Source organism: Marmota marmota, unplaced genomic scaffold (assembly GCF_001458135.2).
Source record: "Marmota marmota marmota unplaced genomic scaffold, marMar, whole genome shotgun sequence".
Lineage (NCBI taxonomy): Eukaryota > Metazoa > Chordata > Mammalia > Rodentia > Sciuridae > Marmota > Marmota marmota.
This window is the reverse complement of record NW_026000016.1, coordinates 37,018,693-37,039,341: the sequence shown is the minus strand read 5'-3', so window position 1 is coordinate 37,039,341 and position 20,649 is coordinate 37,018,693. Positions and strand designations below refer to the sequence as shown.

At 38.6% G+C, this 20,649-nt stretch overlaps 1 protein-coding gene across 2 annotated transcripts in view; it reads left to right on the top strand.

Moving 5' to 3' along the window:
• The first annotated feature begins 218 nt into the window (after positions 1-218).
• Hsd11b1 (hydroxysteroid 11-beta dehydrogenase 1) overlaps positions 219-20,649 on the top strand; it is a 42,890-nt gene continuing 22,459 nt past the window's right edge. For both annotated transcript variants that reach the window (XM_015483697.2, XM_015483696.2), the window contains exons 1-4: positions 219-503; positions 1,288-1,418; positions 2,200-2,311; positions 2,435-2,620. In XM_015483697.2, the coding sequence (XP_015339183.1) occupies positions 416-503; positions 1,288-1,418; positions 2,200-2,311; positions 2,435-2,620 (517 nt within the window). In that variant the 5' untranslated portion in view covers positions 219-415. The remainder of the gene's footprint in view (positions 504-1,287; positions 1,419-2,199; positions 2,312-2,434; positions 2,621-20,649) is intronic.

Sequence of the window (20,649 nt, the reverse complement as noted above, 5' to 3'; positions counted from 1 at the left end):
CTCCCCGCCCCCCCCCAACCACCCCCGCCTTTGACAAACCACTTTTGAAAGGCTATTGATCCCTGGTGTAAATAGTGTTAAGAGGAAGATGGGCTCGGGGTAGGGATGCTCAGGAATCCAGTCCTGTATAGTCATGAGCTTGGCCATCTGGAAGTCTCCTCTTGCTCAATGAAATGGAGTAAACATTGTCCATTATGAAATCCACCACGCAGGCTGCCAGGGACGAATGGGATCCCACCCAAAGCCAATCGCTGCTCTGACAGGGAAATTGGCTAGCACTGCCTGAGACTACTCCAGCCTCCCCCGTCCCTGATGTCACAATTCAGAGGCTGCTGCCTGCCTAGGACGTTGTAGAAAGCTCTGTAGGTTCTCTCTGTGTGTCCTACAGGGCTCCCGGGGGCCAGGTCCTCATCTGATGGCTTTTATGACAAAATATCTCCTCCCCATCCTGGTGGTCTCCTTGGCCTACTACTATTATTCTGCAAACGAGGAATTCAGACCAGGTAAGTACCAATGTGTCTCATTTGGGAGGAATAGTTTAGAAAACACAGGGGTATTAGTGTATTCCTAAGGATCAAGATGTGTTCTTGATCCCCAAAGTTGTTGAAAAAGAAGGAACCCCGAAGTAGGATTACATCTCTGTGTCCTCTAGCCACAGGCTGTAGTCAGGAGGGATGCAAGGACGAGCAGTCATGTAGCCAAAAGCTTGCCAAATAGACCATGCTTTACTTGGCACCATTAATGGAAAGCAATTTCAACCCTTCTACCAAAAAAGAAAAAGAAGGTAATACCCAAATTCACAACTCAGTCAGATAATAAGACTCAATGGACAGACTGCTAATTGGGAAGCAAAAAAGGACTCTGGTGTTGATGACTAAGTAGAAGTAAAGAAAGTCCAGGAATCTCTATGAACACATGTGTTTGGATGATTTTTAAATTTTCTTTCAACAAAGCAGAGTGAAATAAGCCCAGTAACGTCTGGAACTTCAGTGTTTTACGTGAATCATGACCTTGCTGGCCTATCCTCATGATCTCTGTACAGGGAGGCTTTTAGGAATGACAGCAGACAGCCTCTGTTTTGAACAACCATGCCAAACCCCACTTCAGAGCATGTTTATGAACAACTGGAACCATTCCTTCAGTGATTTACAGAGTTAGAGACAAACTGATCTGGGCTCATCACCTTTAATGTTGGAATGTGAAATGAGGCTGCTCATATCCTGAGAGGGAGAAAGAATGTGACTGCCAAGTTAGATGTGATCTTCACCTCCTTTTGGGGTTCTCCAGAGATGCTCCAAGGAAAGAAAGTGATTGTCACAGGAGCCAGCAAAGGGATCGGAAGAGAAATGGCTTATCATCTGGCGAAGATGGGAGCCCATGTGGCGGTGACAGCAAGGTCAGAAGAAGGTCTACAGAAGGTGAGGGTTCTTTTCCCACATACAATACTCTTAGATGTCCGGATATGTTCTTCTATATGTTCATATATGTATATAAAATCCAGTATGTCTTCTTTCTCTTTCTCTTCCTCTCTGTCTCTTTCTTCCAATTTTGTACTCTCATATACAGGTTCAAACACCCATAGGAATATAAAAATATGCATTTAAGCATTCATTTCTATACACACTCACACACACACACACACACACACACACACACACACACTGTACAATGAGCCGTAAAATTCTTGAGGTGTAAATGCTCATAATCACACCTATTCACACACAAGTGTCCATGAAACCATAGATATAGAGACATATATTTAGATACTGAAATTCCAGTATCTATTCAGGAAGACATATCCTTATACTTCATGCAGACTCTCAGGCAATGCCCTCTCATAGATTCACAAGCCCAAGGATGTACTAACACTCACAAACCTAAAGCCACCGATAGAGAAACCAGCATCCCTAGCTACGGTGCATTCAGAAAGACCTATTCACAAGCCCCATGAGCATAAGTAATGAAATTAATCCCCATCACAGTGACAATTTAATAGTGTAAGTCCTACCATGTTCCAAAAGCTATTTCAGATGGAGGACAATAATCATGAGTCTATTTAGGAACACACACACACACACACACACACATCCCATTTCTAAACAGGGCTGCAAACAACCTCTCATTTAAGCCCCAATTACTTCAGATTGCATCCAAAATTCTACAGCCAAGACCAATGCCATTTCTGCTGTCTCTCTGCAGGTGGTGTCCCGCTGCCTAGAACTTGGAGCAGCCTCAGCACATTACATTGCAGGAACCATGGAAAACCTGACCTTTGCAGAACAATTTGTTACCAAAGCAGGAGAACTCATGGGTGAGGCTGCTTCTCCTCTTTCTTCCTCTGGACTTTGCCCTAGAGGTCACCAAAGAGCTTTTGAAAGGGAAAGGGAAAGTATCTACCCTAGATGGTTTCTTTCAACACAGCCATCTCTTACAGGTGGACTAGACATGCTCATTCTCAACCACATCACCAACTCTCCTTTGGTTTTTTTTCATAATGATACCCATATTGTGCGCAAAACCATGGAGGTCAACTTCCTCAGTTATGTGGTCCTGAGTGTGGCTGCCTTGCCCATGCTGAAGCAGAGCAATGGAAGCATTGTCGTCATCTCCTCATTGGCTGGTGAGTGGAACAGGGACCAGTGTGGAAGGTAGGAGCCAAAAAAAAAAAAAAAAAAAACCCAGGGATTGTGCTAGGTTGTAATGAACATGAATTTTATCACTTTCCATGCAGAGAAGTAACACACTATAAACTTGAAGTTGAAATGCTTACCGCGATATTAAGCAAAAAGCTCATTAACAAATATGTATGGACAGGCAGAAATAGTAAGTATGTAAACTCAACGAGAGGCATACAAGCTGCATAAAAGCGAAGCTGTTAAGAACTGGTGGGCCCTAAGATATGAGGATTGGTCAAAACAGGCAGGTTATAAAATCCCTGAAAATAACAGAAAATGCAGTCAGAGAGCCCATATGAAGCCTGGTGGTTTGTGATCTAAAAATGAAAGATCGGGGCTAGGATTGTGGCTCAGTGGTAGAGCTCTCGTCTAGCATGTGCGAGGCCCTGGGTTCAATCCTCAGCACCACAAAATAAAAATAAATAAACAAAATAAGGATATTGTGTCCAACTACTTCTAAAAAATAAATATTAAAAAAAAATAAAAATCAACAAACTGCTGCAAGTACAGCCTGTCCTGGTCTCTCTATTGGAGAGATCTAGTCACAGTGAATAAAAAAGACTTTGCTTCCTCTATGACCAAGAGTTGTAGCTTGGTACAATTAGTCAATGCAAAGGTAGAAGTGAAATACTTTCACAACAAACAATAGGCAGATTAGCTAGGGCAAAAGGAAATGAACAATAGCAACAACAACAATAACAACTCCTTACAAAATAATTAACAGACATGCCTATATTAGGGGTATTCTCCAAAATCTCAACTAGTTACATTAAAAGTCCAATTTAAACAACTATCTAAGTAGGGAGGAAACATGTACAGAGAAATGTTCATGAATAGAAAGATCTCTTTGGGATCAAGAAAAGACCCTTGGTGCTTTGGAGGGTGACAGTATCAGAAGTTATCACCAGTAAAAAGCCAGAGTTTCTGGGCTGAGGGATTCCTAGGTGCATTTCATCATGGACCCAGGAGAGAAGTTCTACACACCTTTGTTGATTAGTCAGAGGGATGTGGCTGGAAGGTCTGAACACCAGGATCAAATCCAGCCATCAAATGTAGTTCCTGGCAACATAAAAACAAATGACCTAGAAGACTCTGTAAACTATTAAGTACTTCACAATTGTCCATTCTTACTGAAAATAATAACATCATCTATGTTGTAAAGAGTTCTCCTTTCTGGCCCAGGAAAGTCCGCATAGTGATTGGATAAAGGGCCAGTGTGTCTGTGCTACCCGCCAAACAGAGTGATTGATATGCATCCCTGTGCTTCCCAGCCAACACAGACTCCCCACCCCTCCCCAGTCACAGACTCTCTCTGGGCTGAAAGGAAGGGAGAGTTTCCAGATGCATACTGAGTGGGAGGGTGCTGGGCACATCCCCAATGCATCCTGGGACATTGGCCAAAACCCTCACATCAGTTATGGTGTAGGTGGCTTTAATGATTTCAGTTGATTAAACAATACATTCACTCTAGGCAAAGGATGTGTTTCATCTTTGGTTGGAGAATTTAAATTTTATAATGTACGCACTATCTAAATGTGCTGGGAAGGAATATATGAATTACTGTAGAAGCCCAAGGGCATGATGAAATTCTGATAACCTCTGTTTCCACATATCTTCTACACCTACAGAATGACACTTGGTAATTGCCATGGATTCTGAGGGTAAAAATTTAGTTGGATTACTATAGCCAAGAGTTCTGCCTTTTTGTTATGAAGCACATCTGTGAACTTACAAAGTACAGACACATTGCTTTTTCTCCCTAACTGAAGAATATTAATATTCTGTGTTCCATGATTTATTCTTATAAACAGTCAGTAAACATATTCATTAATACATCCCCTTAAAGTCTGAACTCCACAAACATAAGATACTAAGCATCAATTTGGTCTTAAGGCCACTGAAAGTATTGAGATGGAAGTGGGTCATGGTAGCACATCCCTGTAATCCCATCAACTCGGGAGGCTGAGGCTCGAAGATTGCAAATTGGAGGCTGGCTGGGCAACATAGAGAGACCTTGTCTCAAAATAGAAAGTGAAAAGAGCTGGGGATGTTGTTTGGTGGTAAAGTGTCCTTGGTTCAACCCCTAGTACCACAGAAAATTAAAGTATTGGGATGGAGTTTTAATCTTTCCTCTGGGGAACCCATTGTTATTGAATTACAGTGACAAGCAATCATTTTTATTCCCAATACATTTCCAGGTATTGCATTAGATGGAAGTATTGTACTTTTAATATATTACTTAAAGGCTCAGCTACTTCTTTAGCATTAACAGACAATATTGATGCTTCTGGCAATCTATGGTATACATTCATTCATCCTAATGCAACACCTTTGTTTGGTACCTACTGATCAACTCTCTTGTATATGTAACATCAAGTTACATTTATTAGTCTCCCCTCCTTCCACCAGGTGCTAGTTTGGACATAAGTTTAGCTACTTTAACAAATATCCATTTTATAATGCCCTAGGCAAATCTAATTTTTTTTCCTCCCAGGAAAAAGCCTAGGTTAGGCAGTCCAAGGCTGATATGGTAGTGTCATTCCATGAACCTGTATAAGAACACTTCTGTCTCAGAATCACCATCCCTATGGTATCATTTCATCCGCATGTTTAAGATGGTCTGCTGTTATATTTGAATTCTAGCTAGAAAAATATGAAAAAAGAAGGATACCACCTGAAAGTTGTATTCTTCTCCTCTGCCATAGCTGCCTGCAATTGTGGTCTTTATTCATGTGTCCAGGTAAAATTCATAGGTTCTACTTCTATAAAAGGCATTGATATTGCTCATATAAGGCATTGATTAACTAATGATCTCTCTGCATCACTCATGCCAAGAAACACATAAGTGTAGAGGAAAACATGCCCTTCAGGCCACCCAACACATGTACCACATACAAAAACATGCTTGTGCACACACACACACACATGCACACCCACTCTATCTCTCACATTCAAGGTCCATCACAAAAACAAAACCCCTTCCATCAGGCAGGGGCTACAGGGAGTGTGAAGAAGCAGCAGGGCAAAGAATAGAAAGAGAATTCCAGTTAGTATTTGTTTAAAAAACTGCAATAGAAATAATACTTGAACTTGACTTTTAAAGAAATTCCCTGAATCGGGCAGAGAACATTTGAAAACGTCTGGCAAAAGTTTATCTGCCATTAATCAAAATGGGTTGTCTTGGGTTTAATTCTAGAAGGTGAAGCTGATTCCATTTTTGAGCCCCTTGGCTTTCTGAACCCCATTAACAGTGGTGCATCCTATCAGTTACACATTGGCTGCTGGAACAGAGCACCTAATGCTGCCTCTCCACACCGCCTCTTTGCGCCCCCAGACAATCACGGGCAAACCCCACCATCCCTCTGTTCCTTTCTCCTCTCAAAATTTATTTAACTCACCCCTCACATGAAAACTTTTTCAGGACTCATCAGAGTCATTTAAACATTGCTTTTTTGTCTTTATTACATTTTGATAAGTTGCCTTTGGAAATTCTACTTCCTCTCTATTTCTCTCTCTTTTTCAAAATTTCTCCTGTGGTCCCAATTCTACTAACAGCAATAACACAAATGCTAAACATACTTGGGCAAGCATAAGTGTAGGGATAATGGCTCTTCTGTATCAAGGAAAATGAAAGGCATATTTTGAAGTGAAACTAGACATAATAAAGAACTGGGTTTCTTAAATCTCCAGAATAAAAATATTCTGAAAGGAATAAAGAACCTCTTTGGAAGCTGTATAACAGTCTCAGTAACCTACAGTTACCTATTAACTCCAAATCTTTCAAAAGATCAACTTTTAAATATATATACATATATATGTGTATTAATAATATATTATTTTATGTGTATATATTATCATATATGTATTATATGTGTATTAATAATATTATATATGTATATATATTTAAGGTATGAATACATTTTTAATTTATGCATATTTATTTATCAATATACTAATGGATATATTCATAAATTAATTAAATGTACTGTTTGGTTAAATTAATTAATTATATGAATATATAGTTTAAATAAATATATAGAGTTTTATTCAAATGCATTCCTTTTCTGGTTTGCTCTTTGGCATCATTGTTTCATACTGTTTTTTAAATGTAAACGTACAGTATTTCAATATACTAGTCAGGGGCAAATACCTCAGAAGACAATGCTTTAGTGGCAAGACTAAAAACCAAGGAATGAAGTCACTTGTTGGACCTTAATCTATTTGTCAGTTGAGAGCTGCCTGTGTGGTCTAAACCTATTTCAAGAATTTGACATTAGAAAGAGAAAAAAAAAAAAAACATGTTTCTCAAATACACATATCAACTAACAGGATTTGGACTAGTCATGATGTTGTTTTATATAAAGACAGGAATATACAGATGTTAATCTCATCTACAGCTCTGGCACCCACCCCATCCTGAAACACGGGCCAGTTCCTCAATGTATGGAAGTGCCTTGGGGTATGGTGGAGGTGGTGAAAAGATGTGAAAGGCCGTGGAACTGGAGTGGAAAGCAGTCATCTATCCCTCCTTAAATCTGTACTAATTATTTAAAGAAAATATGCATTTTTAAAAATTTGTTTTAATTAGTTACACATGACAGTAAGAAAATATGCATCTTTATCCTTAAATCCAGTTACCTCAGAAGTAATTTTCAGGGAACACTGTTTTCAAGATGAGTGGAAGTGTTTTATGCATGTGGGACAGCCATAGAGATATAACAGAGGAGAGATTTGTGTGTATATAGATGTGTCACCAAGAGGACCTGAAAGAATGCCAAAGAGATCATCAACATGGGCATAAAAATTCCAGGAGTCATTGTTGTCTAGATTTAAGAGATTTTATTTGGGCAAAACCTGAGGAATCAAGACAGAACTTGCTGTATTTATCTAAAAGTTCTATGTTGTATCTGCTTAAAAAGAAGGAGATGGAAGTCAAGCACAGTGGCATATGCCTGTAAGTCCAGTGACTCCAGAGGCTGAGGCAGGAGGATCACAAATTCAAGGCTAGCCTGGGCAATTTAGTGAGACCTTGTCTCAAAATAAAGAGCTGAGGATGTAGCTTAGTGGTGGAGCATCCCTGGGTTCAATCCCCAGTACCAAAAAGAAAAAGAAAAGGGGAATGGAGAAGATTTGAAATCAGGTGATATTAGGGGACGTGACACTTTCCGAAGAAGACAGCAACAATTTAGCACAGGTTGAAAACAATATAATGTGATCCATGACAATTATTGCTTCAAGTTCCCTTAAAAAGCTGGGGTAGAGCTTAAGTAGTCAAGGATACTTAACGGCTAGACCACAGGTTTCATTCATGTGTAATTCTAGATGAAAATATCAAATTTCTATCATTAGTCATGTCTTTATGTTTCATCACTAGGGGTTTGAATAGGCCCATAACAAATACATTTTATTTAGAAATATATAAATAGAAAACCAAGTCTTAAGGAAAGAAGAACATAAATGAACTCAAATTAGACTCAACACAGATGCTATATTTAAGTTTCAAATTTAGCTCTCAAATTTCTTAACAAAAAGAAAAAAAGATCAGTATACTGTATAGATAAGATTATATTCAAAAGAAAGAAGCAAATAATTTCTGAAATATATTTCTCATAAAAGATTATAAGTAGAAGGCAAAAGCAATGGAAAGAGCCATTCTCCAACAACTTTTAAAGATGTTTCTATGAGCCAGGTGCAGTGGCGCACACCTGTAATCCCAATAGCTTGGGAGGCTGAGGCAGGAGGATCTCGAGTTCAAAGCCAGCCTCAGCAAAAGCAAGGTGCTAAACAACTCAGTGAGATCATGTCTCTAAATAAAATGCAAAATAGGGCTGGGAATGTGGCTTAGTGGTCAAGTGCCCCTGAGTTCAATCTCCAGTACCCCCCCACAAAAAAAGATGTTTCTATGACATAAAAGTTTCATATACATACATACACAGAATGAAAAATTGGAAAACAAAAAAATAATATAAAACTGGAAATAGAAATTATTCATGGTCCTGTAGTCTACATATAATCATGCCAGTATTTTCAGAATTTCCTCCCAAACATATAAATATATAGCTATAGTAAATCACATATAAATATTATAATATATATAAATATAATAGATCATATATAAATTATATTATATATAAATATATAGCTATAGCAAATTAATTATTTTCCCATTTTCTCATTAGTTACCACATTTAGGTTTCTCTCAATGTTTTCACATTGCAAAACTCCCACAACAAATGTTTTTATATCTGAATCTATGACTAAGTTGATGATTATTTCCTTGACAGATTCTTAGGACTAGACTGAGTAAAATGATGGGAACATTTTCAACGTTATTGGTACATATCACCAAATAAAAAATGACAAATAAGAGCCAGGTATGGTGGCATGCACCTACAATTCCAGCTATTCAGGAGGCGAAAGTAGGAGGATCATTGAGCACAGGAATTCAAAACCAGCTTGGCAACAAAAAAACATGGTAAGATCCTATCTCTAAATAAATAAATAAAAGATAAAAGAAAGGAAGAAAGAAAAATAAAGAACTAGACTTTTTCAAAATATACAAAAGTAAAAATTAATTAAAATTAATTTAAGAATGGTTTCCCTTTCCCATTCCAAATGAGTCTTCATCTCCCACCTACTTTGCGGAGTTAACAAAGTTTTCAGAATTGACAATTTTGCAGGGAAAAAAAAAAAAACATGTTTAGTAGCTCTAATTTGAACTTCTATGTTTCCTTGTGAGGTGGAACAAGGGTCCTGTCCCCTTGACAGCAATAAAATGCTGTTTTTGTTTACCATTTATATCCTCAATGCCTACAACAGCGCCTAGCATGTGGTAGACATGATACCAAAAGCTTGGTCCTCATCCCTAATGCTGTTCCAATAAGGAGGACAAGGTTTTGAAAAAAATACAAAGAAGTTGTATTGCTCTGCTAGTAAAGGAGAAAGAAAGGCAAAGGTCTCAAGTCACAGAGCTGCCATTCTAACTGCCAGAGAGAACAGAGGGCTTTAAAGAGGGCAATATAAGGGCTGTTTTCCAAGTGTCATTATCAGTATATCTAATTGATGTTTAACTTATATTCTTGAAAGAGCTATCATTCCAATTCTCATGTCCTGAGTTTCTTTATTCTTATGGACAGGGAGTGGGAGGGGCAGATAACTCTGCTGAGGACAGAAGAAATGTTAATCTTATTTCCTCCATAGTTGAAGATGGGAAGAAGGAGTAGAGGAAGAGGGGAAAGGTCAGTTTTAAAATAAGCCACCAGTAGTTGAGCAGCAAGGTTTATATTCACAGCATGAAGTTGACCCCTGTTACATGAAAGGGACCCCTGTTACATTTTACCCACTATCAATTTCTACCTTAATGGGCAAAGACATCTCCAAGCTGCTTTCTGCTGAGAATGGACAACAAATGGGGTCTCTAGAACTGAAGGTTTTTACCTGTTGTTGTCATTTTGCTTTATGGAATTTTACTGGAAGGAATAAAGAGGTGATTCCAAATTTGGTGGTCCCTAGAAGAAACATACGCATGTACTACAGTTAATTTTGACTGAGTTGCTGTACATACCATTTTAATCTACTTTTTTCAGTTATAGCCATTTTCTGCTATCTCCTGAGGTACCAGGAAGGGTCTCCCCATATAATATTTTATAAGGGTTCCATTTAAGCCTATTTCTGGGGTTACCCATAACTGGAGGACAGTAGTAGACAACACCTTATCCAACTGCAGGTGGGTTTCTTGGCAGAATTTAGCCACCATTTTCTTTAAGGTGGGATTCATCTTTTCCATTTTCCCTATAGATTGGGGTCTCCAGGATATGCATAATTTCCATTGTATAACTACTGTTTTGCTCATTTGGTGGGTCACTTTTGCAATGAAAGACAGTCCATTAGCACTTTGCATTAAGGAGAGAAGCCTATATCTTAGGATCAGCTCCTTCAAGAGGACTTTAATTATTTCCAAAGCTTTTTCTGTCCTGCTGGAATAAAATTCAACCCATCCTGAAATGATATCTACAGTATAAGCCACTATCTGAAGTTTCTTATGGTGCAGGGCATTTAGGTAAAATCTATTTGCCAAGCATCAAAAGATTATAGTTCTGTATATTGTGTTCCTTTCAGTCTTCAGATTGTTTGGGGCACATAATACACAACTGAGTCACCTGCTGAGTAGTCTATTGGAGATGTGGCCCTTGCAAGTGGACCTTGATGAAATTTACCAAGGGATCCCTCCCATCTCTCCTATAAGGTCAGATCAGTGCTTCAGGCAGGAGGATGATCAGGGGAATTTCATCTCCACTTGGCAGTGTTATCCCAGAAGTCAAAACTCCACTTTGGTCCATTTCTCATCCTCTTCAGTATAAAGAGATTTGTATTGGTCTAATTTAAGATGAAGTATTAGGGCCCTGACAAAGGACTCTTACTCTTCATGGCCCTTTTGGCTACCCTATCAGTGGCCTGATTTTTCCTGGCCATGTAAGTGTTCATTTTTAATGATTGGGACAGTGCATGGTTGCTAGCTACTTTGGTTTGACCACAGTTTATATTAATGCCAATATTTTTAGGGCACAATTAATGTCCTTGTTTTCAGAAGTTAGGAGCCCTCTTTCTTTTGAGATAGCTCCATGTGCATATAGTATCGTGGATGCATATTTTGAATCATTGTAAATGTTTGCCTTCTTTCTTTTGGGCAGTCTGAAAGCTCTGGTCAGAAAAATTAGCTCAGCTTTCTGGGCTGACATTCCCAGCAGTGAAGGCTTGGCTTCCAGTACCTGTTCTCTCTAACCATGGCATATCCAGCTATCTTGTGGCCATTGTGCATGAAACTGCTCCCATGAGTGAAGAGGGCCCAGTCCAACTCTGATAGTCTGATCAAACAAATTCAACCTGCTGGAATAAATAGTCTCCAAGATCTCTGAGCAGTCATGTTGTATTGGCCCATTATCATCTGCAGGCAACAGGGTTGCTGGATTTAATATGGACATGGTTTTGAGGACATTGGGTTGCCTGTTATCTCCCCATTCAGCAGTCAGACAGTAGCCACCCTTCTATTCTAATACGACCAGGACTAGGTGAAGAGCAAACAGCAATGTATGGTCTAGGGTGAACTTCTCAGCCTCTCATAGTAAATCGCAAGTAGCAGCCGTCTGAAGGCAAGGGGATTCATTCTTCTTTTTTTTTGCATGGCCAAGCTGTTTGGAAAAAAAATAGGCTGCTGGTTGCCATATGTCCCCCATAGCCTGTAAGAAACTCCAAGCATGTACTTTGTTTCTCCTGCACACGAGCTCCCTTGGTATGTCGGCCTAGAGCAAGAGCTGTTATGAGGCTCTGTTTTAACTTTTCAAAGGAAACTTGGAATTCTGGGGTCCAAAGCAAAGACTCCATTTCCGTTCCTATTGAGTCCTCATACAAGGGTTTAGCTATTAGTCTAAAATTAGAGATCCAAATATGGCAGAGTGTTGCCATTCCCATTAATGGTTCTTGGGCTCTCTAAGACTCAAGATAGCCTTTTTCTAAATGACATTAAACTTTGAGTTCCTTGGCTAATCTGGATCTCAGATAAGTGACTTCTTGTTTATAAATCTGAGACTTTTTAGTGGACACCTTATGTCCACATGAGGTAAGGTAGTTCAGTACAATTAATAGTGTTTTTGAAGGGTAATATTCATATTTGGGGCTGGCTATAAACATGTCATCCACATAATGCAAAAGGATTCCTTGATCCAGCCATAACCCTTGCCGGTCTTTTGCTATACCCTCTCGTTAAACAGAGAAGGAAAGTTTTCAAATCCCTGAGGTAGGAAAGTTTAGCAATACTGGGGGTTACTTTGGTATTGGAATTCCTGTCACTTAAAAGCAAGTGATATTTGGGACTTCCTTTCCAGTGGGAGGCAGAAGACTACATCTTTTGAGTCCAGCACTATGAACCAGTTACAGTTACCTGGCACCACAATCAGCAAGGTATAGGGATTTGATATCGTGGGGTGAATGTACCAGACAATATTATTTATAGCTGTCAAGACTTGCACAAATCAGTGCTCATCAATGTGAAGTTTCTTAAGAGGAAAGATGGAAATGTTGTAGGGAATCTTGCAAAATTGATTCAATCTGTGTTCTAAAAATTCATCTAGACTAGGATAGATTCCTGTCAACACCTTTTTCTCCTAAAGGGTCATGGTTTCTTCCTGGGGCAGATTAACTCCTCCTTGAATAAAATCTTAATCAGAGTAGTGTTGACCTCCTTTCCCTAGATCTCATTGGCCCAATGACCTTATTCACTTTCTCACAGACCTCCACTGGAGTGGACTCAGTTTCCTTTTCCTGGTTGGCAAGGGAAATCTGGAATCAGGGCACATTTCCAGTGGCACTTGCAAATGGAATCATTGATTTTAGGGTAAGATTATCAGTGCATTTAATTTACATAAAAAATATCATTCCATGAGAGGAATTGGACAATCTGGCATATGCAGAAAGTTATGTCTTAATCTTTGTTCTGCCAGTTTGCTTTCAAGGGGTTGGAGCAATTGATACCACTGAGTCTGACTCATCACTCCTGTCACTTCCAGGGTGCTATTGCTTGAACAGGTTAATTTAGAATTTAAAACAGAATAACTTGTGCCAGCATTGATCAAGAAGTCAATCAATTGGGTTCCCAATGTCAATTATATCCAGGACTCTTGTAAGACTATTGGTATAGGAATCTCCATTAAGGCCTTAAGCCCTCTGTCCTGTCATTTGTCATCTGAGCCTTATATTTAGGAGATCATTTGTTTTACACAGGAGTGACCTGGTCCTGGGGATCTTTGTTGCCTTAGACAATCGTATTCAGTTTTCACTCCTCCCAGGGAATTATGTATCTTAAAGGCAATATCAACTAGCTGTGATGGGTTCATGTTAACTGCCCCTTCCTCCTGCTGTTGAAGCACCTTCCTTATGTCTAGGACATTCTGTCCAATGAAGGTCATATTAACCATACAGAAATTTTCAGGGGTCTCTCTCTGCAGAAACAATCAAGGTCAAAAGGCAGGTGCCTGTATACCCAGGAACTGGGGCATTTGCTCAGCCTGGCAGGCAGTATGCAATGTTTGACCCAGATGTGTCTCCTGATGGTAGGAGGGAAAGTGCAGCCATCCAGATGGTGTGAGATGGTAGAGCAGAGAGTTCAAGAGTATACAGGAGGCTTTCCCCATCTCCTGCTATGGCCTGGTGCCATGGCTATGGCTAAGGGGACTCCAGGTTATAGAAGCAAAGGCCAGAGCTGGGTTCCTACCTGGGGACTTCCTCCTTGTTTCTAGGCAGCCATGCCCCTGCTGCTCTAGTACAGCTGAAGCAGGGCCCTAGGCTGTTTGACTCACACTTTTCGCCATGCCTTTTGCCCTGGAGCCACAGAGTTTTATGTTTTAGCCATGGGTTCTGGAATCAGAACCAACTGTGTAGGTTTGTTTGCTTTTTTTCTCTTGCTCAATTGCTTATTATGCTGATCCCCCTGTGTATTTATGCCAATGGGCATTGTCAAAGCAGGAATCTCCCTGCCCTATGATGGGTGTTTCACCAGCAAAATGAAGGGTATACCATTGAGTCTTAAAAAGGAAGACCATTCCCATACCTGGGTCATAATCTCTCAGGGCCTACAGCAGGGTACTCACTGCCACTGCATTCTCTTCAGTGGGCAGGTCCTCCATGGCAGAAGAGAGTCTGCCTTACTCACCAAACATTTCCCCACAACTCAGACAGTTCACCATGATTTTCCTCCATCCAGGGACCTACAGATCCTCAACTTGCCGTGGAGACAACCTGTGGTTGCTTAGGGGTGGACCAGAGACAGAGGTTGGCTGAGCCTTTTTTGTACCTTTACTTCCTGGCTGTTCAAACTTATCATATAACTGCATAAATGCCTGCACACATAAAATTTCCTTCATGTATCTGACCTCTGGCAGACCAACTCCAACTGATAGATTGTATAATAATTCAGAATACCATTCAGTGGTCACCTTTCTTTGCCTTCCAAAACATGCATTGGCCCAACTATGTTACAGTAAAATACCATCTTTTTCTTAGTTAGAGACTTATAGCTCCATTAAGTCAAGACCTTTCCCAAGAGACCACTGGCAGGAATTGACTTAGTATTACCTGTGTCTTAAAAGGATCAGTAACAGATACAACAAAAACACACAGACACATAGGGAATTCCTACAAATCCAAGGCCAGTAGGTTGGAAAGCTTTAAAACAGACTAGATTGGGGGAAGGCCCTAAGTTCCCTACACCCACTTAACTGTGATCCCTACACCAGCAATCCCACAGATGTCCCCAAGAAGAAGGACCAAACATTCCCAAGAAAGGGAACAAGATGTGTGGAATCAAAGTTCTCAGTACACACACCAGGAGAGCTTACCAGATGGCTGAGGTGTCACTGCTTTATTACATGGTTTCCTTTCTCTCAAAGTAGAACAAATGGTATAGCGAACCATATCAGCTCAGGGAGAAAACACAGGAGTTTCTTGAAGCAAAAGGAGCTTCAGCAGCTGTTGGGACAGTCCCTCAGTCCCTCCCTTTACTTATGGGAAGAGCTCCTCCTGTCTAACTCCCATCTCCCAATTCTCCAGTGGTGGGCTCTCAACAAGCTCACACTTAGAGCACCACACCTTCCCAAGAAGTCTGAGTTGGGGCCACTTTCATGTCCCACCTGGATTGACACTTTTGTCCATGTCCCTGATTCTGATCCAGTAATGAAGTTTTGAGAGACATAGAAAACTTGTAAGTATCTGCTAGCAAAGGAGAAAGGCAAAGACTCAAGTCACAGAGCTGCCATTCTAACTGCCAGGGAGAACAGAGGGCTTTAAAAAGGTCAATAGAGAGGCTCTTTTCCAGGTTTCATTATCAGTGTATCTAATTAATGTTTAACATGTTCTTGAAAAAGCTGTATTTTTAGTTCCTAGATCTGAAATTTCTTTATTTTTGTGGATAGTGAGTGGAAGGGCAGATAACTTGGCTTAGGACAAGAGAAATGTTATTCTTGTTTCCCTCATGGTTGACAAGGGGAAGAAGGAGAAGAAGGAGGAAAAAAAAAAATATATATATATATATATATATATATATATATCAGTTTTAAAATAAGCCACCAGTAGTTGAACAGTAAGTTCTATATTAAAAGCATGAAGTAGACCCCTATTATATGAAAGGGACCCCTGTTACAGACATTTAATTAAAGTCTTGGAACTCATGAACCAATTTCACTTTCATGTGTTAATACGCTACTTATATATTTTATCCTGGGAACTATTTTTCCATGACCTTGACCATTGAAATGGTAGCAAAATTTTTCTAACAAATACAAGTAAATCAATTTCATTTGCAGCTTCTTTTACAGACTTTGAAAAAGGCATGAAGTTCAGCTAAATATGAAATTAACAAAGTAAAAACCAAATTTAAATATTTAGTGAGGGCCCACTCTGAGCTAGGCACTCTGCCAGTTGCCAGGGCTATGGCAATGAATGAAAAAAGCTAAGGTGCCTGTCCTGGAGCTCAGATTACAACGTGAGCCATTTTGTTATTGTATTCTTTATAGTCATAAAAAAAGCTGCAAGCAACCTAAATACCCACCTCTTGGAACAGACTCCCAAATCGTAATGAAATATTATCCAAATGCTATATATGTGACCACAAAAAATTGTATGTTTAAATGGAAAGCAATTTACAGAATACTATATCTAATATGAGCCCAAGAGTATTAAAAGAAATGAAAAGAATCTTTTCATTGTACACTTCTGAACTGCATATTGTACAGTTAACGTGGTACCAAATTGATTAGAACAAAATTTTAAAAAGAAAAATAGGGTTCTATGATGGTAACCAAAAACAAAATATTTCTGTTATCAGGATAGGTGACTTCCTCCCGGAGGACAGAGATGTGTCCCATCTTGGAGTAAACTTATAAATTCAAATTATAACCACTAAAGACCAGTGCAGTGTAAGGTTGTTGCTATTTAGTGTTTTGTGGCTGTTACTATTGTTTGGCTCTTTGGTTTGCCTACAAAATTATCAATTGTTGAAAACTTTGTTAATGCTGCACAGTAGATGTGAGATGGGCCCTGTCATATACTACTAACAAGAAAGGGTATGGTCCTTTATTCACTTTTTTTTTTTTTTTTGGGCAGTGCAAGTAATAGAACTCAGTGTTTCACATATGCTAAGCAAGAGCTCTATCACTGAGCTACAACCCCAGCCCTTTTTAATCATGTTAATTCATTTTCACTATTGATTTTTCAAAGGCCAGTCTTTTATTTTTTTATTTGGTCTTAAGCAACTTGGCAATATGTACAAAGAGCCTTAAAACCATGTCTATCATTTTGCCAAGCAAAGGTAATGCTAAGGGTCTATCAAGAATAATCATCACTATAGTCACAGATGTAGAATTTATTGTAGAATTTTTTCAGTGGCTCTATGAACTTATAAACACAGATAATGATGCCTAAGACAGCCACCTAACACATGCCTAAAATCAGCCATCACGGTCAACTGAAAGTCAAAAACTAATAACTTTGTTGGTTTTACTTTGTGAGTTTTATATTTAATATTTTTCCATGAAGATGTCTATTTCAAGAACTCCCTTATAATAAATGTGTAAAATAAATCCTTTATCTCTAGAATCAGTAAATTGGCCTTTCCCTCTACTCTTTATATAAATAAATGTTGAACAGCATTTAAAGAATTTTGAAAGTTGCCAGTTCACTGGTCCACATGGGGCACACATCTGTCTCAGTCCAAGAGAGATGGCTGGACTTACGAAAAATTGCAGTTGACTAGCCTCCAAGAAATGATACCACCCAAGGATCTCCCAGGAGTGTCATCATTATACCTGTTTCTCTCAAAATGCCTGCTCCTCTTTCTTTTCTCTGTACTAGCCTCTGCTTCATTTGGTGCAAGTTCAACCTGGATGCCCCAATCCCCTTCCCAGTGTAACAACTGTCAATGCACCTTTGATTTCTGCTACATTGCCAACTAGCTTGATCTTTCAGTCTCTCAACTTCAGTATTCCCCCAAAGAAAGACTATCTAACTGGTTTAGCTAATTAGAAAATAGTCATTCCCTCCCAGCCATTCATAATGAGCAGCCTAGAGAGGTATAGTCATTGAAACAGGTCTCATCAGTTAAGGCCACAGGGAGGGCAGTCTTAGACCAGAAGGAAGATAGACTGTTAAATGACTAAGAGGATACCTCTCTAAATCACTTGCATATCCTTCCCTAAATATTGCTTCTGCTAGGCCTTCCAAATGCCTAGTACATCAGGAAACCAAAGAATCCAAGTTTATCATTGTAACATTGCTTGGTGAGTGTGGAATCAGAGCAAGGAAAGTTTATGGTTGTGACATGTTTCACTGATTTCAAAATGCACATTTATTAACATTTAACAACACTGAAAGAGATGCATCTGAAAAAGATTGCATCTTACCTTCACTATCAGCTAAGCAGTGGTTGTAGAATAGTTGTCATTACCTATACATGCAAACATAGCCATTGCTCTTCATACTGTCATATTTCAATTGAGTTGCACTATGTGGTTGTTGTTAGACACACCTACCTAGTGTAATTTCTTTAAAAATTGCACCAGGATTCAGTCTCAAAGTGAATAGCAACTGCATACAAGAAATGCATAGATTCAGAAGAGCCTGGTATAAATTTGACATTAATGAAGCAAATATTGTTTATATAGAAATGACTGAAATTTCATTCCAAGGTCTTTATGAGAACTAACAAAGGAAAATACAAAGAGATGAACCTCTGTTTTATTTTATTACTGAGAGTATGAAAACATTCACACAGCGATACAACTAAAGGAAAAAAGAGATTCCCAAGTCCTTTGGAATTGATGTTCAAAAAATCCAAAGTATTAATTACATCAAATATAATGAATTTAATGAATATTAAGACATTACTATTTGTCAATAATACTTTCTTAAAAGATCAAAAACATGCAACTATCAAAAGTTGCAAATAGGTATCAGTTACTTGGAAAACACTCTTTCAAGAAATACTTCATACTAAAGGGTAATATTGCATGGGGGGAATAGCTTTGGTTTGAAAAGTATTGTTTGAATGTGTGGGATGATACATGGTTAAAAAGAAAAAATATGTATATATGTCTATAGGAACTTTTCCAATGGGTATAGAATAAAATTCTAAGGGATAAGAATCATGTTATGTTCTATTAGTAGTCTTTTTGTTCCTTGGTATACCAAATAATTATGTGTCTTACAACTGCTTGCCCCTTAAAGCTAATGAAATCCAGCATTTCAACCACAGTGGCTTGCCTCTTCAATCCTTAAATGCAGGCCCTTTATTCATTCATCTCTGATTTCCAGTGCTAATAAATTTGGCAAACAACACATTCTTCCTGAATGAGTAGATGGTAAATTGGCTTACTATTACTTAAATTTCTAATTTTATGTCTTTTCTCAAACTATGATAATGATACATAGCCATATTTCCCCTTCTTTTTTTAACTGAATAACTAATTTACTTTTTAATTGATTCTTTTTAGTTATATATGTCAGCAGACTCCATTTTGATATAATTATACAAGCATGGAATATATTTTATTCTAGTTAGAGTCCCATTCTTATGATGTACATGGTGGTGAGATTCACTGTGTTGTTTTCATATAATGTATGGGAAAACTATGTCAGATTGATTCCACTCTCTTTCCTTTGCTATCCCCTCTCCCTTCCCTCTATTGTCTAATCTTCTGCACTTCCATTCTTTCCTTCACCACCCTCGTTATTGTAGGTTAGCTTCCACCTATCAGAGAAAACATTCAACCTTTGGTTTTTTGGGACCAGCTCAATTCACTCAGCATGATAGTCTCCAGATCCATCTATTTGCTGGCAAATATCATAATTTCTTATTTTCCTTCTATTTCTAGATTTTCATGTCAGGGCTTCTTGATGGGGACACTATTGGACTTTGGGATGGGACCATTCTTCATTATGTGAAGAGGGTAAACAGGTAGCCTCACATTGTCTTGAAGAACCCAGGTGGGATGAGGAGGGAAGATGACTACTGAAAAATGATCACTTACAGGGGACATTAATCAAACAAGTAATACATATTGAGGATAAGGGAAGCTAGATTCACTGTTGGTGTTACAAATATGAAAAGGGAGAAAATGAACCCTGTGGTATTGTACTAGAATTGGTGGTGTGAGTATGAACTGGTTTAATATACATGGACAAATATGGAAATACAGATGCATGTAACCATATATTCATGCATATATTCCCCTCATTATGTCCACTGATACCTGGGAACATACTTAGCTCCCAGATTTTATTTTCTAAATATCATTCTCCAATAAAAGAAACCAAATCTTCTTGCAAAGATTACTCCAGGGAAAGGAAAGGTATAGAGGAGCCTAAAAATCTTGCTTTGCCAGTAAACAAAGATCTGCTCAAAGAATAATAGGTATGTATTACTGGGACACAGAGACCAGTAGGATCCCAGTAGCCAAATATGGAACCACTAGAGTATTAAAACAATAATAACAATGATAGATGATAGTTCATTATATATGATGGGAAAATAAAAAGTTCATAATGGTATAAATAAGTGGAGAGAGGAGAAATCTTTTCCATATAGTGGAAAGTCAAATGACAAATATAGAAGGAATAACAAAATTGTAAAATCACCAATTAGCAACCATCACAGTAATAATGGTTAAAAAGAAAAAATATGTATATTTGTCTAAAGGACGGATTGGATTGATGGGAACTAAAACAAGTGGTAAAAGTTTAATAAGAAACAACATATTTACATAGTCTCAAAGTACTACTCTACTTGACAACAAAAAAGTGAGAAACCTAATTTAAAAATGGGCAAAGGGCTTCTTAAATAGACATTTCTCCCAAGATTTACAAATGCCCACTTGAAAAGATGCTTCAACATCTCTAATCATAAAGAAAATGTAAATCAAAACTACAATGA